The 17,332-nt window shown below is 40.3% G+C and overlaps 1 protein-coding gene across 2 annotated transcripts; it reads left to right on the forward strand.

The window, feature by feature from the left end:
* The first annotated feature begins 2,497 nt into the window (after positions 1-2,497).
* On the forward strand, positions 2,498-16,458 carry LOC100358539 (guanylate-binding protein 2). Of its 2 annotated transcripts, XM_002715873.6 has the most exons (11): positions 2,498-2,699; positions 5,097-5,304; positions 7,945-8,072; positions 8,907-9,016; positions 10,220-10,416; positions 10,995-11,237; positions 11,973-12,253; positions 12,892-13,104; positions 13,896-13,998; positions 14,200-14,393; positions 15,453-16,458. In XM_002715873.6, the coding sequence occupies exons 2-11, from the start codon at positions 5,115-5,117 to the stop codon at positions 15,567-15,569; spliced, it is 1,776 nt and encodes a 591-aa protein (XP_002715919.1). In that variant the 5' UTR covers positions 2,498-2,699; positions 5,097-5,114; the 3' UTR covers positions 15,570-16,458. The 2 variants fall into 2 exon arrangements, with proteins under 2 accessions (XP_002715919.1, XP_069934227.1); XM_070078126.1 differs by lacking the exon at positions 7,945-8,072 and having other exon boundaries at positions 2,523-2,699.
* Positions 16,459-17,332: the final 874 nt, after the last annotated feature.

Consider the following 17,332-nt stretch of genomic DNA (forward strand, 5'->3'; position numbering starts at 1 on the left):
CACTGTAGTATTTGTCTCATGCTGACTTATAAATTATTCCATCCACTTCCATGTTTTTGTCAAATTTGTGAGGAATTTGTATTAATTCTTCATTAGATACTTCATAGACTTAGGCCTGAAATTTTTGATACTCTTTAATTAATAACACAATCTCCTTACTTATTATTGGTTTATTCAGATCATCAATGTATTCTTGAGGCCATTTCAGAAGATTGTGTCTTTCTACCAATTTGTCCATCTCATATAACTTCATTTGTTGGCACACAGTTGCTATCGCCTGCAGTGCTGGCATCCGTATGATGCCAGTTTGAGTCCCAGCTGCTCCATTTCCATCCAGCTTCCTGCTAATGGCCTGGGAAAGCCATTTAGGCATAAGATGGCCTAAATATTTGGGCTCCTGCACCCACATGGAAGATGTGGGTGAAGCTCCTCACTCCTAGCTTCAGCCCAGCCCAGTTCTGGCCATTGCAGCCATTTCAGTAGTGAATCAGCAGATGGAAAATCTCTCTTTGTCTCTCCCTCTCTCCCTTTCTGTAACTCTGCCTTTCAAAGAACTAAATGAATCTTAAATAAAAAAGAAATTGGAGAAGATAAAATAAATTTATAAAGCTGTTTAACTTACAATTTGTGGTCCATTAATTCACCTGTATTTGAGTTAGTATCTGGTGTCAGTTTTCACTCCAATACAGTTATGCTCCTATGTGCCTTCTCTGTGCTATTATCATCAAATATATTTCTATATGTTATGGGCTCTGCAATAAAGATGATAAAGCCTTTTATGCAATAGATTTCTGTAAAATCAAGAAGAGAGAGAAGAAAAAAAGCATTACACTGTTTTTTATAATTATATCATTTCCTTAATGATGCTCCTCATGTTTCTATATGGATTGGTATTTACATCTAAGATCACTTGCATTCTGCCTGTAAACCTTCTGTTAGTATTTTTTTATCAACTACATCTGAAAGCAATACATGTTTTCAAGCCTCTAGAGTTGAACACAGTTTCAAATACAGTCAGTTCCTTTGAAGAGCACTTCAGAGCTCCAATTTTATGGGCAACCTCCCTCTGTGAGTCTGAGTCACGCTCCTTCCACTGGACAGTGGTGGTAATCTCTGATCTTCTCTTGCCTCTCTTAGCATAAAAGTGAACCAGAGGAAGGGTAATCAGGACAGGTGTTCCGAGCCTGCTCTGCACGGACCATGGCTTTGACTCTGTGGGTGGAGGATGGGAGAACTTAACCTCTGATCCCACTGACCAGGAATTTAGTCCCTATGCTTCCAGAGAGGAGAAGGCTAGACATGCCAGTAATCTGGCCCTGCAGCCTCCAGCCTCTGCATGTTGAGCAATACCAGGGTACTGTGGGATCAGCAGAGAACCTTGTGTCTCTTCTTCCTTTCTTCTTCCCTTAGAAATGCAATCAGGAAGCTAAAGAACAGCATAGAGTCTAAGAGTATACAGAGTTTAAAATTTGCAGCCATATTGATAGTCTTATTTTCATTATAAAACAGAGACAATTTCACTTACTCTGTATTATTATAGTCAGGACTGAATTAGACACATTGACTTATTTATGCAGGAAACAATTCAATCATAAAAGCTGTTGTTTTCACATTAGTCACTTAGCTACAGAGAGAGGCAGCTTAGTGAGGTGGTTCAAGAATAGGATATGGGATCAAGACTGCCTGGGTTCAAATTATTTGTGATGCTATGATTTCAGATAAAGGATAAAATCTGTGTGTGCATTGGTTTCTCTAAAGCCATAGGGAAATATTTCTTTTAAGATTTAAGGTGTGTAATCTGTAAGGTGTCCGGCACATAACAAATCTTCCCAGGCAGACGAATCAATTAATTCACAGGCTTTTATTGGGGTTCTGCTCCCGGGTGAGGTTCCCCGGTCCCAACAGAGCAACAGAGTAGGGGCTGGAGAAGTCGCATGTCAGAGATTGGGAGAGCTCCTTTTATAGATTCAGGGCATGGGGGTTAAAGGTTGAGGTGGGTCTGATCCTCATTGGTTGACCTTTACAAGGACTTTCTTCCCCAGAAGTAGGCCTCTCCATTCCCAGAAGTATAGGATTTCCCTCCTCGCTGATCCCAAAGCTACCATAATCCATGTGAAGCAGCCAGCATGGGGCCTGGAACCCCCACAGGATACACAGCACCCTCTCTTAACTGCATGCTTGGTGTTAAGTGCAAGAGCTGGGAGTCCATCAATATGCTAGGCATGTCCTGCCCCTCACACAGCCTCTCTAAGGGAAAACCAGCCTCACCTACTGTGGATCAATGATTTTAGATCAGACCTCAAAACATAATAAGGTGCTCCTCGTACTGGGATTTCTGAAGTGACCCCTAATCAGGAAACATGCTCCATGATATTCAATATCTGATGGGCATTGTGAAAACAGCAAAATGTCTCTGCGATCTCTTACGACATAAGGTAAGGATCATGGTTGAGAAAATCACCAATCCTGTCCCTTGCACAACCCTGGAAATTCCTGATGGTTGTTGAGTCACTGCCTACACTGAGTACTTTCAGTTTCACATTACTCTAAACCTATGACAGATGTTGCTTTTTCCTCATTATTTGCTCACTGAAAAAACTCAGAGAGTGTCACAGTTAGAGGGGTGAAATATAAATCCAGCAATCCACTGAGATAGAGCAGTGGAAGAAGCCACTCCGTCTACGCTGCGCAAAGAACAGGTAAGAGCTCTTCTGACTTCTCTCAGAGCAGCCTCCTCCCAGCTATAAAGCAAGCAGGGCAGGCATGGGAAGGGGTAGAATAGAATCAGTTTGTTTCCTGGAAAGTGAATGAAACCTAGAGAAGCTGCAGCTGAACCCGAGGTGGCACAGGGTATCTGTCATCCAGGGCAATGCTTGCCTGAGGGCCACTACTGTTCTGTGGAACCAGGTGGCAGAGACACAAGCTAAACTGGAATTTGAATGCAGGAGGACTGACTTTCTCTTTATTATCATTGCAGGATTAAACCCATTAAGCTACAGGGAGCTTGCTCAGTACTCCTATAGTTGAAAAAGCTGCCCCTGGGTTATTTACATGACAAAGAACAGTCACTGAGATGCAAAAACCCCTGAAACCCAGGGTTTGAGAAGATTCAGGTGCCCAGCCCTCTCTCTAATCACACTGCTGACCTTTGTTTTCAAAGCGGATTTTTTCCCTCAGAAAGGCCCATCCACTCCTTATGCCTTTTTACTGCTTTACCAGAGTGCTTCTATTTAAAGAGCATCCCTGGAGGCAAGATCTCTGTTTACCTTGACCACACATCACCCCAGACAATTTTGACCCAGGCACTGCTGCCCACTGCCCCCTCCTCCAGTACATTGGCAGGGACATGCTTTATTCTCACCTCTTCTCACAGGTCCGCTTTCTCCTTTCCCTATCCACCCCATCCACCCACCCACCCCCACACACAGATATACTCCTTCTCTTCCTATCTCTCCTCCTTCTCTACCAAATGGAAAAATTGAGACTTTAAGTGTTGACTAGGGATTTGAGAGGGGGAGAGAAGGGAGGGAGGAAGCGAAGGAAATATGATTATCTTCTTAGAATTGTACCGGTAAAATACATGAAATGTATTCTCTTTAAATTAATAAAATGTTTTAAAAATAATAAAATAAGCAATGACAGGAAATACAGATATTTTCTTTGAATAACTTCCTATCTAGATTTTTTTCTTGAATTTTTTAATTTATTTGAGAAGCAGAGACAACAAGTATTCCCATCCACTGGTTCAATCCCCAAAAGTTTGCAATGGCTAGAGATAGACTGGGGTGAAAACCAGGAACTGGGAACTCAACCCAGGTCTCCTAGGTGGATGGCAGGGAACCAGCTACTGTAGCAATCACCTGCCACCTCCCAGGGTATGCATTAGCAGGAAGCTGGAGTCAGGAGCTGAAGCCAGGACTCAAAGCCAGGTATTCCAATGTGAAACTCAGGCATCCTGACTGGTAAATTAAATGTCTACTCCTATGTCTACTTTTCTTGATCTGCAGATTGATCTTTTGATCCTTATTGAAAAGTCTTTTTTAAAAGCAGCAATTCAATATATGCAGTTGTACATTCATACTTCCACTGAGTTAGAAGTTAATTTATTATGAAGCATATGAACCTCAAATTTCAGGGCACTGCTCTGTCATAAGCTCCTTCCAAGGCTGTGGATGGGGGCCTACTCATATATTCACCAGGTCACAGTGCCTGCAGTGTTGATATCCCATATGGGCGCTGGTTCAACCTGGGGTCTCCATTTCCAATCCAGCTCTCTGCTATGACCTGGGAAAGCAGTAGACGATGGCCCAAGTGCTTGGGCCCCTGCACCCGCGCAGAAGACCTGGAAAAAACTCCTAGCTCCTGGCTTCAGGTTGGCCCAGTTATGGCCATTGCAGCCATTTGGGGAGTGAATCAGCAGATGAAAGACCTCTCTCTCTCTCTCTCTCTCTCTCTCTCCCCCCCTCTACCTCTGCCTGTCTGTAACTCTGCCTTTCAAATAAATAAATATTTTTTTAACAATATACTTACTAGAGAGAGGCAGAGAGATTAGGAAAAGAGAGACAGAGAGAAACGGAGCTCACTTAATTGGTTCACTCCCTACATTCCTGCAATAGCCAGGGTTAAGGCAGTCCAAATCCAGGATCCAAGAACTCAATCTCAGTACCCTTCATGGGTTGCAAGGATCCAATGACTATGGTTACCACCAATAGCTTCCAGGGTCTGGTTTCAGCCGCAGCCAGAAATTGAACACAGGCATTCCAGTGAGGAATGAATATCTTAACCAACAACTTAACTGATAGGCAAAATACCCATCCCTAAATTTTGAAATAAGAATCCAAAAGTTTTACACAGTAAGTCAAATAGAAGCTTTGAGTTATGGACTGATTAAATGTTGATCATCCATTGTCATACTACATTTTTAAAATGAACTGCTTTGATAACAGTTACATGATTTTCTAAAATAGTACATATTTTTCCCCTGTCTATGTTGTTGGCTCACACAAAACCTTTGGCCATGCCATGGAATTTTATGACTCCACTTTGTGAAGACAAAAGACTGGAAACTCTAACTCATTTCACCTCTTCCCTTGCAGACAAAGTGATACTCCAAAATGACCTCAGAGATCCACATGCCAGGCCCCATGTGCCTCATTGAAAACATTAATGGACAACTGTTGGTCAATCAGGAAGCTCTGAAGATCCTGTCTGCCATCAAGCAGCCTGTGGTGGTGGTGGCTATTGTGGGCCTCTACCGCACGGGCAAGTCCTACCTGATGAACAAGCTGGCTGGGAAGAAAAAGGGTGAGTGGCAGCAGCTAAACTCTTTTTCTCCTCTCTCTCCACTCACACTGTCACCACCCAGTCTGGGGAAGTGAGGCAAGCAGGATGAGGACGGGGGTGAACACTGAAAGTCAATGGTTGGACCACAGCTGGTCTTTTTATCTGGACTGTGAACCAGGAGATGAGAGTCGGCTCCTTGCCTCTTCCCAGGATGCCTTAGTTTTTCCTTCTACAAGCAAAAATTGTTCATATTTTAGAGTTAGACAGTAATAAAATAATTAATGTACACAATAATCATGCATAATAAACTACAGAACATTCAAAATGTTCTTGAAGTGACAAGTTTGATTAGATGTCTAAGGTTAAACATTGTTCAATCTGTACTGAAATTTTTATTATTATGTAAAATATATGTGCCATAAGATTTAGCCTTCTTATTGTATTTAAGGTACAATTCTATGGCATTAATAAATGGTCATTGGTGTACAGCCATCACCTCCATCAATCTACACAACTTTTTCATCTCATCTTCTGAGACAGAAAATCTGTACTCAGGGGCCCCACTTTGGTGTAGTGGGTAAAACCACTGCCTACTACACCAGTATTCTATATGGGTACCAGATCGAGACCCATCTATTTAGGGATCCCTCTTGAGAATCCTTGAAATTATACAGATTTTCCTACTTCTAAAAAAATAATCTATGGAATTTTGATGGGCATTGTATTGAATCTGTAAATTACTTTGGGTAGTAGTTACATTTTAAGAATACAAAAGCTGCCAACCCATTAATGATATCTTTCCAGCTATTTATGTCTTGAGTTCTTTCAAGAAGGTCTTTAAGTTTTATCTATATGAGTCTTTCATATCCTTAGTTAAGGTTATGCCTAAGTAGTTTATCTTTTTAAAAAAAAAAGGTTTATTATATATCAAGCATTTTCTCTGCCATAGGCACTAGGCTAGTTTTCATAATTATATCATCACATAAAATACAAGCTATTGTTGTCCTTTATTAGGATGAAATTATTGTTTTCAGAAGTTATGAAACTTGCTTGAGTAAAAGTTTAAGTAGTAATAATAAATGGTAGCTCTTGAATTAAAACCAAAGTCAACTTGACTCTAGAATATGAGGCTTTAAATCAAACAGCCCTACTGCTTCTCCAATTTCACTTCTGAAATTTGATTAAATAAATTTCATGAAAATCATGAGATTGGCCAGTAGTGATTTTGGAGAAATAATCTTTAGCTCAGTAAAGCAAAATTCCAGAAATCTCATTACCTATGTCAACAATGCCTCAAATCTATATGTGCCTATTTATTCTGCATGATAGGGAGTCAAGGAGAAGGAGTGGGATAGGCTGCATGGATATATGTAGGCTATTATCTAGGGCTTGGCTTTTGTTGAAGCTGGTTTGTCCACCAGGAGTGTTATTTTTTAAAAAAAATCAACAAATAACTCAAAGCAGGCCTTGCTTGAACCAATTCATGATGACCATGCCATGGATAAAGGATTTTGCCTAAAAATAAATATATAATAAAAATAAATTTTTAAAAGGTTTCTTTATTTATTTGGAAGTCAGAGTGACAGAGAGGGAGAGACACAGAAATCTTCCGTCCGCTGGTTTACTCCCCAAATAGTCACAATAGCTAGAGTTGGGCCAGACTGAAGCCAGGAGTTTCAACTGAGTCTCCATGAAGGGATCAAGCACTTGGCCACCCTCTGATGCTTCCTCAGGCCATCAGCAGGGAGCTGGACTGGAAGTGGAGCAGTCAGGACATGAACCAACACCCAATTGGAATGCCATTGTTGTAGATAGCATCTTTACCTGCTATGTCATAACACCAGATCCAGTAGTTTATTCTTCTGATGTTATACGAAAAAAGATTATTTTCTGATTGGTTCAACATGGCAGATGTGCTGCTGAGGTCATATGGTGCTTCGACCACCACCATGTGGCTGAGGGTCCAAAACTGAGTCAAGGTTTAATAGGTTAAAAAATGTTTGGAGCCAGGAGCCTGTAATTTGTTTTTAATCCTGTGGTTTCATGCTGAAGACACTGTCATGACATCTGGTAAGACTGATCTGATTGTTCACAGAGCAACTCATTTCTATACACTGATTTTGTACGCTACAACTTTGCTGAGTACACTTATTAGTTCCAACAGGGTTTTGTGGTCTACTTAACGTTTTCTACATATAAGAGCAGGTCATCTGCTAACAGAAAGTTTCATTTTTCCCTTTGTAATTGTTATGCCCTCTATTAAATTTTCTTACAGAGTTTCCTTTTTGCTTCCAGTATTATGTTGAACAACATGGCAAAAGACATCATTCTCTTCTTATGTATGATCTCAGAGAAAAAGCTTTCTTGTTTTTATCATTGAATGTGATGCAAATTTCTCATATATGGCATTTACTATGTTATGTTTACTTCCTTCTATTTCTAATTCATTGATTGTTTTTTATCATGAATGTGTGCTGCATTTTTTTCATATGTTGGGTACCTTAATTTTCCTTTTGCTCTGATTATTATATGTGACATAAATACTGATTGTGGATATGTATATCTCTCATAACTTCTATTATACTAACATTTATCTCAATTTCCCTAACTCCTGGCTCCTAACCATGCATGTGTCCTTTCTGATGCCTCTCCTCTCTGCAGGCTTCTCTCTGGGATCCACGGTACAGTCTCACACCAAGGGCATCTGGATGTGGTGTGTGCCCCACCCCAAGAAGCCAGACCATGCCCTAGTTCTGCTTGACACTGAGGGTTTGGGAGATGTAGAGAAGGTAAAGAATGGGCATCAATTTTGGATTAACTCCTCATTCCTGAACATCCTCTAAAATACGTGGTTTTCCTTAAATAAGAGCTTGCATTCAACCATCATAAATCTGTTTCTTTTTACCTGCATGAGAATTAGTTCAGCAACCAGAGGTGAGGAAAATATTCATAGGCAAAATCCTAGTAGAAGAGCCTGGTGGTCAGTTGAGAGTGTTCTAACTATTAACAGGCTATAAACTAAGCAAGTTTACCCAGGTGCCAAAAGGTACCACAAATAAGCTGTCTTACTTGACAGAGACCTTCAGTTAAGGATTTGGCTTGTAAAGCCCCATAACTCTGTGTTTAAATTGAAACAGTCTCACTAGTTCATTGGCTTTAGCAAGTTGACTTCTTTAGCCTCAGCTTTCTGATTTGTAAAATGGATATAAAAGATCTATATTTGCTTTGCAGTATTGTTTTGGGTATTATATAAGATTACTAATGTGTTAAAATGCCTAATGACTTCACACTTAAATAGCTACAAATATTATAAATCTTACTTAAATCATTTTTATTATACAAATATAAAATTATAAATTTTAATTATGTTTCAAGTCTTGGAATGTCTGTTTTATAATTGTCCGCCAATAATCATAAGAAGGCCTCATGAGAATTAGTGTAAACCAAAAATTCTAACAAAAGATATCAAAAGTCAAAGTTCAACAGAGAACCATTTTTCTTTGGATTTAGGTTCCTTTTATAGGTAGTCTTTAAAAAAACACTCCAATTAGGTGAGTATATTTTTACTGCTGATCTGGAAAGTGCCACGAGAATGAATTGATGGAATGTGTTCTGACTTTCAGGGGGACAATCAGAATGACTCCTGGATCTTTGCCCTGGCAATCCTCCTGAGCAGCACCTTTGTTTACAATAGCATGGGAACCATCAACCAGCAGGCCATGGACCAACTGCAGTATCCTTTCTGTGGTCCAAATTAGCACAGATTCCGAGAGGAGATCTGCACTAATAATCCAGCTGTGAGATTTTAAAGCAAGTGCAAAACAAAACAAAACAAAAAACATAAAAAGTAATTCAAGGTACAGCAGGTTAAGCCCCAGCTTGTGATGTCCACATCCCATATTTGAGGGCCTGGTTTTGAGTCTGGCCACTCTGCTTCTGACCCGACTTCCTCCTAATGCACCTTGGAAATGATATTGGAGAGGCAGCTAGTTAGGTCTGTGAAGCTGGAAGCCAGAAGCCACTATAGCCTGCTCACCCTCCTGCCCATGTCCCCTCCTTCTTGTCAATCAAGCACCCTGTCCCAAGATGTATCTCCTTCACCTGGGACCTGGCAGACAGACACCATTATGTTTTAGACAAAATAGGGTTTAATTTTTATTACAGGCTCTTGCCAAGCATAATGGGATTCTTAATGCTGGCATATATAAGATAAATTTTAATCAGAAGATGAGAAAGTGAACATAAACACATGTGAACATGGAATGCCCCACACCTAGAGATACCCATCATGAATTGGAAGTGGGACCAGAAGAGAAAGGGGGTAAAAGAGGGGGAGGTGAGAGAGAGAGAGAGAAAGAGATGTCCAGATGTGAACCTCTTTTATGAGGCTGTAGGGCAGAGTGACTATTTACATGGTGTCTACCTCCCAGGTCCCAGGTGAAGGAGATTCATCCCAGGAAGGGGGTGGTTTGATTGTCAAGGGGTTGGGAGTTGGGGAAGGCTTATGGCTTCCAGCCTTGCAGATCTAACTACCTGTCTATCCCATGTCAGAAACAGCAAGTTTTGTCTCAAGTACTTGAGTCCCTGCCATCTGTATAGGAGATCTGAAAGGAATCCCTGGTCCCTGGCTTTAGCCTGGACTGGTGCTGGCTGTTTCAGCCATTTGGGGATTGAACCAGTGGATAGAAGATATATCTCCCTCTCTCTTTTTCTCTCCTTCCCTCCCTCCTACCCTGCATCTCTTTTTGTCACTCTTTTACCTAAATAAATAAATCATTTAAGAAAACAATTCAAATCAAGGGAAAGAAGCCAAGTATTTAGTGAAGAATTGATACCTAGGTGAGAACAAAGGCACAATGAATGTTTGGGAAGATGTGGAACTAATACAGAATTGGGATATGGTTATTTTCACCAGTTTTCCTTAGTTAACACTCAGCTATGTGACTGAACTGACAGATCGCATAAGAGCAAAATCCTCACCTGATGCAAATGAGGTGGAGGATTCATCTGACTTTGTGAGCTTCTTCCCAGACTTTGTGTGGACACTGAGAGATTTTTCCCTGGACTTGGAAGTAGATGGACAAGCCATCTCAGCAGACCAGTATCTGGAGAATTCACTCAAGCTAAAGCATGGTAATGGATGTGTGGCCAGTAAATGGGGATGACAGAACACCAGACATTACAATTTTTGAGTTTTCTTATATTTACAGCTTTTTATTTCTTCCAGCTAGTAATTCCAAGAAAATAATGCTTGTTTAATATCAATTTGATTTTAAATTATTTTCTCCCTTGTTCTAAAAGCAACTTTCTTTTTATCTCACATCTCACTTTGTTATGACTTGGTAAATGTTGTCTCCTTGCTTAGGGTCTGTGATTCTGTATTTATCTAAAGAATACAGAGTAAAATGAATCCATATATTTGAAGAAAATCAACTAAAGCATGAAGAGAATATTTGTCCAAGTACTGATCAATGACACCACACAAGTAATATTATCAATACAGTGATGCCATTTTTTCTTAAATAAGGTTCATTGCAAAATGCTATGCCCATTCATTTATGTAGTGTCTATGGCTGCTTTCATGTTATAATACTCGAATGGAGTACATAAAGAAAGCCCATCTGACCAGAAAAACCTAAACTATGTATATTTGGCTCTTCACAGAAAGTTTGTAAACACTTATTTTAGGCAAATCCTTTTATGTTCCCTAGGCACCGGTGAAAAAATTAAAAATTTTAATCTGCCAAGACTCTGTATCCGGATGTTCTTCCCAAAGAAGAAATGCTTTATCTTCGATAGACCTACGCACCGGAAGAAGCTTGGCCAGCTCGAGACAATGCACGATGATGAACTAGATCCAGAATTTGTGCGACAAGTGGCCGAATTCTGTTCCTACATCTTCAGCAATTCCAAGACTAAAACTCTTTCAGGAGGCATCAGGATTGATGGCCCTCGTAAGTCCCCTTTCTGGTCCCTCCAGCTTCAGCTTTAAAAAATGCAAATCTACCACCATTCTTGTGTTAAATTTCAGATGTCACCTGCATTTCTAATGGATTTTGTTGGTAGAATTCCCTGGTGAGAAAGGCAGAAAGGACCAATGAAAAGCTGTATTGCTCAAAACTTTCCAAGTAACCTGGACATGCACTATCCAATCTGAGAGTCATTAGACTAGTGTGCCTATTTAAATTTAAATGTAGATAAATTAAAATGAAAGCAAAGTAAAAATTCAGGTCACATGGTTACATTTCTTAGCTAGATGTGGCTTGTGACTACTCTGTTATACAGCATAGCATCAATTATTCCATGAATAGTGATCAAAACAGGCTTACTATGGACAAGGCTGATGGTGAAATGAAAGTGGTATGCCTCCCAACACAACCATGCTTGAGGTTAAAATGGATGCAAATATGCAATAACCACAGGCCTATGTAATCTAGAAACCAGATTCCCTATGCTTGCTGTGCTTACAATACCTATCATCTGGGGATCTTGCTAAACAGAAGGGTCTGATTAAGGAAATCTGAGCAGAAGCAAAGATTCTGCATTTCTAGCGAGTTTCCAGGTGACCCTGTGGACACTGATGCAGTGAGGCAAATGGATGGGAAATGAAATGCTCAGAATTACACAGAATGGCAGCATTGTCTTCACTCAACCTGCAACAAACATCACCATTTGTGCTTCATTTGTAGGTCTGGAGAACCTGGTGTTGACCTATGTCAGTGCCATCAGCAGTGGGGATCTGCCCTGCATGGAGAACGCAGTGCTGGCCTTGGCCGAGATAGAGAACTCAGCTGCAGTGCGAAAAGCCATTGCTCACTATGACCAGCAGATGAGCCAGAAGGTGCAGCTGCCCACAGAAACCCTCCAGGAGCTGCTGGATCTGCATAGGACCAGTGAGAGAGAAGCCATTGAAGTCTTCATCAAGAATTCCTTCAAAGATGTTGACCATTCATTTCAAAAGGAATTAGCGGTAACTTTTCTCCTAAGTTCATGTAGATATAGATGAAAGCAAAGTACTACTAGGAAGTGAAATGGGTTCTTATATTGAAAGAGGTGATTATCAATAGATTTTAAAATGGTGAGAGCTATCTTTTGATAATAATAATAATCAGATGAGAATTTTATTTATACAGACATAAGGCTTTGAAACATGTGTCTTTCACGAATAAGCTAATACTCCTCCCCTTAGTTGGATTCAGTGCATATAAGTAATAATCAAAACCTATAATCAGATTACATACCCACTGGTATCAGACTGATTTGAAAGTCTAGCCAAGGCCAAAGAAAATTTTATTGTTAGTTTCTTGAGAAGGCTTATGTTGCACTACATTTATTCTACATGCAGTCATTTGTCCAATCTGAAAAAAAGTTGACCTTTACTTCCTAAGATGTGGCATGAAGCTAGCAATCTCTACTGTGAACTTCACCTCCCACGAGAAAGACACTTTAGTACAGAATTGGGATCAGGAGGAAGAATCGAGTCTTGAGACAGTACCTATAATTTTCTAGGGGAAATAGACCTTTTTCAAAGAAGTATTTTCAAAATTCTGAGCTCAGGCTAACCTCTCTTCCATGCTCTTCTTTTTGCTTCCTATTTTTCCATGAAAGGCCCAGCTAGAAAAAAAGCAGAATGACTTTGTAAATCAGAATATGGAAGCATCATCAGAGCGTTGCTCAGCTTTACTTCAGGACATTTTCCAACCTCTAGAAGAAAGTATGAAGCAAGGGGTCTTTTCTAAACCGAAGGGCTATCGCCTCTTGATTCAGAGGATGCAAGAACTGAAAGAACAATACTATCAGGCACCTGGGAAAGGGATACAGGTAACCATGAGTTTTCTTTGATTATGGGAAACTGTTAATATGCCTCCTTGAAACATCAATATGACCAAGTATAATTGCAAAGAGACATACATTACTGTCTGCCTAGCATTCATCTTTTTATTCAATGACATATACAAGAGTTCAGTTACACCAGATATGTACCTGGTACTCATTAAAGTACATGCAATTAGCAATAGATTTATAAACTGACTCATGAGATTAACAATGAAACTGCTGTTATCGTCCATTATTACAGCTGGATTGTGGTTTGCAAGGGAGAGAAACTCAAAAACAATTCCTTAAACAAAAATGACCATTCATCAGTCTGAGGTTCAAACTGGCAATGAAGGCCAACTGGATCCAAGATTTTCAACTATGTCATCATCTGTCTTTCTGCCCATTGCTTTCCCACACCTCCACATGTGCCTCCCTCCCTCCCCACATCCTCCACCTCCTACTCTGATCTGCCTTCTCCTGGATAGCTTCATTCTCCAGCAAACTCACTCCTATGGGACCACAGCACCAACAGCTCCATACTTAAAGCCCGCAATCTAAAACCACAGAGTCACTTTTCCCCAGTATCTGTATCGGCTCCCTTTTAGGAACTGATTAGGGAGGTGGGGTTGTGATTGATTAGCCAACCTAGAGTTTGAGTCTGCATCGTGAAATGGAATCTTGAACACTGGGTTCACTGGGGCCAAGAGCAGCAATTCTTATAGAAAAAGAGCTGAGAGACGGGGAGAAATGCTTCCAGTCATTTCCTATGCCAACTCTATCCTCTGGGTTCTAAGGCTGAAGAGACTCTGCAGAAATACTTGAAATCCAAGGAATCGGCCATTGATGCAATTCTGCAGACAGACCAGACCCTCACAGAGAAAGAAAAGGATATTGAAGGTGAGTGACTCAAAAGAGTGTAGATACTCACATAATCTCTTACAATTTATATAATTTGACTGCATGAACCTGATGTCTTTAAACTGGAGAAAGAAGAGCAGAGATGTGTCTTACAAGTGGAAGTCACATCTGAGGAGGGGCTATCTAGCCAGCAGCAATGATAACCCCATGAACATTTTCTTTCTTCCTTTTCCTTTGCAGTGGAACGTGTGAAGGCTGAGGCTGCAGAGGCTAACGTAAAAATGTTGGAGGAATTACAGAAAAAGAATCAGCAGATGATGGAGCAGAAAGAGAAGAGTTATCAGGAGCATGTGAAACAGTTGACTGACAAGATGGAGAGAGACCGGGTCCAGATGCTACAAGAGCAGGAGAGGACTCTGGCCCTTAAACTTCAGGTATTCCATGGCATCACCTTCAGGTTTCTGCTTTTCTGCTTTCTCTCCTTCTTCTTGACCACAAAAACTGTGCAGAAGGGGAACACAAAGCCCAAAGACAGACCTTGCTTGCTCATTTGCACTCTTCAATCCCTGCCTGCCTACTGGCCTGTCTGTGCCCCTATCTGATAACTAACACATCAGTGTTTGTGCCATATCCATGCTTTACTGGTGAGTCCTTCAGTTAACAGTTGCCCTTATCTGTGATGTATCACAAAATTGTCTTAATCTGTGTCTCTTACTGAATCGTATGCAAGCAATGACTAGATCCCTATATTCAGGAAAGCACACAGAGGTTCAGAAAAGACTAAATAACTTTCCTAATATCATAGAGTTAGTAAAACATCCACCACTTAGTGGAGTCCACAGTAATTTTTTTTTATGTTGCATCTGATGTGACTGTCACTCCATGAGAATTTTCTGAGCAAGACTCCTTAGTTCTCGCACCTGGGTGAGTCTGCAATGCCCTCTTGCTCTGAGTCTATGTTGTGCAGAAAATCACATGCAGAAATTCAATGTGGCCACTCTAGGACTCTGAGTTTCTTGCCTATCTCCTGCCAACCCTGCCACCACATTTTAGAGGGCTAACATCCTGATACACATCAGGTGCTTCATCAGATTTTGAGAATACTTTATTTCAGGGTTAGGTGTAGAGATATAAACATGTATGTAGGAGGATGAGTAACAGAGTTCAGTAATGCAGAGATGAGATTTGAAGCCAAATGCATGACTGAGGTTTCCAACTAACATCATGTACGATGAATAGGAGGGAAAGCAAAACTGGTAATGAGGTTCATGAGTGGGTCAGGAGGTGTGGTAGCTGAAACTCTCTCTTAGTCAATGGACCCAGGAGAAATAATCACAGAGTTCAGATGCCCAAGAAAAAGTGCACTGATTACTAGGGGTAGGGTAGGGAAAGTTTCAAAGAGAAATTAAGAACTAAAAACTCAATGAGTGCAGAAATTACACAGAGGGGTTTGCTTAAAACTAACTGTATTCTGTTTCATTTTCACTTTTTAGGAACAAGCTCGACTAATGAATGAGGGATTTGCAAATGAGAGCAAACGACTTACTAATGAGATAGAGAGTCTCCGCAGGCAGATGAGACCACCAAGGAGAAGATGTGTTATAAGCTAAGGACCTTAGGGATGGGTCTTTCCTGTCTCCCTAACCCAAGGCATAGTGTCATGTGTTACCTCACTTGCAAATCCTTAGGCCTTGCATCACAACACCAAAGACATAGAAGTATAACAGTTGAAATCATGTTCTTCCAAAAAAGATTGTAAATTCTGTAGCAAAGAATGATTTTGCCTCACTACCAATACAGGAGATACCACAGAGGAATCATTCAGGAGATGTCTATTCTTCCGGTTGACAAATATATTCTGAGCTAAGTCATGGATAAAAGACTTGGGACGTAGTTGGACATCAGTTTAGAAAACTCTACCATGGTCACAGAAGCAGGGATAGCCATCTTAATTTTTTCTGAAGATAATATGAAGTTCTGCGTTATGTTAAAGCTATAGTCTATGAGCAATAATATAGGGTAGGGGCAGTGGATAATCTTCACTAATGGATTCCAAGCCAAAGTAAACTACTTTATATAAGCTCTAGAATGTCTGAATAATTTCCACAGGAAGATGGAAGAAATCATCAACATGGAGAGTTGGGTCACATGAGCTAAGGCAAGAAGCTTCCCTTTCTTTCTCGGTTCACCCAGATTATAACTTTAATGGAACCCTTTAGAATTTAGGATAAATGACACTGGATTAAGCTCAGTAACATGATGGCACTTATACATGAAGTATTTAGGAATGCATAATTTTCAAAGGCTGAATTTAAATGATTATGGGTAGCATGTGAGAAAACAAAAGTATTAATGACTTGATGACTTACAATACTAAAGTTTAGCCTAGTGTTTTCCTAGTGGTTCATCTTAACAATTGACATCCTTGTGATTTTCTTCAAAGAGCATGTATTTGAAATGTTTTCTATATTTTTCACCAATAAAGTGTTGCTCTTGTTATTACCTGGTATTTGTAGACTATATCCAATTGCCAAAAGTCTAGGTGGGCTGGCACTGTGGTGTGGTGGGTTAAGCCTCTGCCTGTGGCTCCAGCATCCCATATGGGTGCCGGTTTGTGTCCCAGCTACCCCTCTTCCAATTCAGCTCTCTGCTAATGGATTGGGAAAGCAATGGAAGATGGCCTGGGTGCTTGGGCCCCTGCACCCACATGGGTGACTTGGAGGAGACTCTTGGATCCCAGCTTCTCTCTCTGTCTATCCCTCTTTCTGTATGTAACTCTCCCTCTCAAGAAGAGAGAAAAATGAAAAAAAAAAAAAAGTTTAGGTGAACAATTGTCTTTTCTTAAAGTTATTAGTAATTATTTTCAAGCTGAAAATAAAACATATTTCACTAGCCTTATCCCTAATTGAGTGTTCTTTACAGTTTCTTACAAAACAATAAGGTTTTAGTCTTCCTAGCAATGATTGGCCAACTTTTCTGCAAAATACTAGATAGCAACAATTTATGGCTTTGCAGATCATTTAGCCCCTGTCTCAACTACCCAACCATGCACATAGAGAAAATGCAGCTGTAGAGACAATATAGAAATGAATGAGCCTGGCTACATTCCAGTAAAACCTTTTTATCAAAAACAGGAAGCACTCACAAGCCACCGTTTGCAGAATTCTGCTTTCTAGAAGCACTGATTAAAGTTTTATACCCCTGCCTGTGTTACTTAAAAGAATCACATGGATTAGATTGTATATGTTAGCATCTTGAAAATGTTACCTGCTCAGAAAAGGTCAGGGAAGCAGCAACTGCCGTTAACTCCACATGAACAACCCTCCTTTTTCTCATTTTATCACTTTGAACCTCTCCTGTGCCCATCAGATGG

This window comes from Oryctolagus cuniculus, chromosome 7 (genome assembly GCF_051225735.1).
Source record: "Oryctolagus cuniculus isolate XC-2025 breed Fujian yellow rabbit chromosome 7, ASM5122573v1, whole genome shotgun sequence".
NCBI lineage: Eukaryota > Metazoa > Chordata > Mammalia > Lagomorpha > Leporidae > Oryctolagus > Oryctolagus cuniculus.

Bases quoted from the DNA above. Each gene is read 5' to 3' on its own strand.
- LOC100358539 (XM_002715873.6), top strand. From the start codon at position 5,115: ATGACCTCAGAGATCCACATGCCAGGCCCCATGTGCCTCATTGAAAAC. The intron at 5,305-7,944 runs GTGAGTGGCAGC...TCCTCTCTGCAG, and splicing joins GCTGGCTGGGAAGAAAAAGG to GCTTCTCTCTGGGATCCACG. The intron at 14,394-15,452 runs GTATTCCATGGC...TTCACTTTTTAG, and splicing joins CTCTGGCCCTTAAACTTCAG to GAACAAGCTCGACTAATGAA.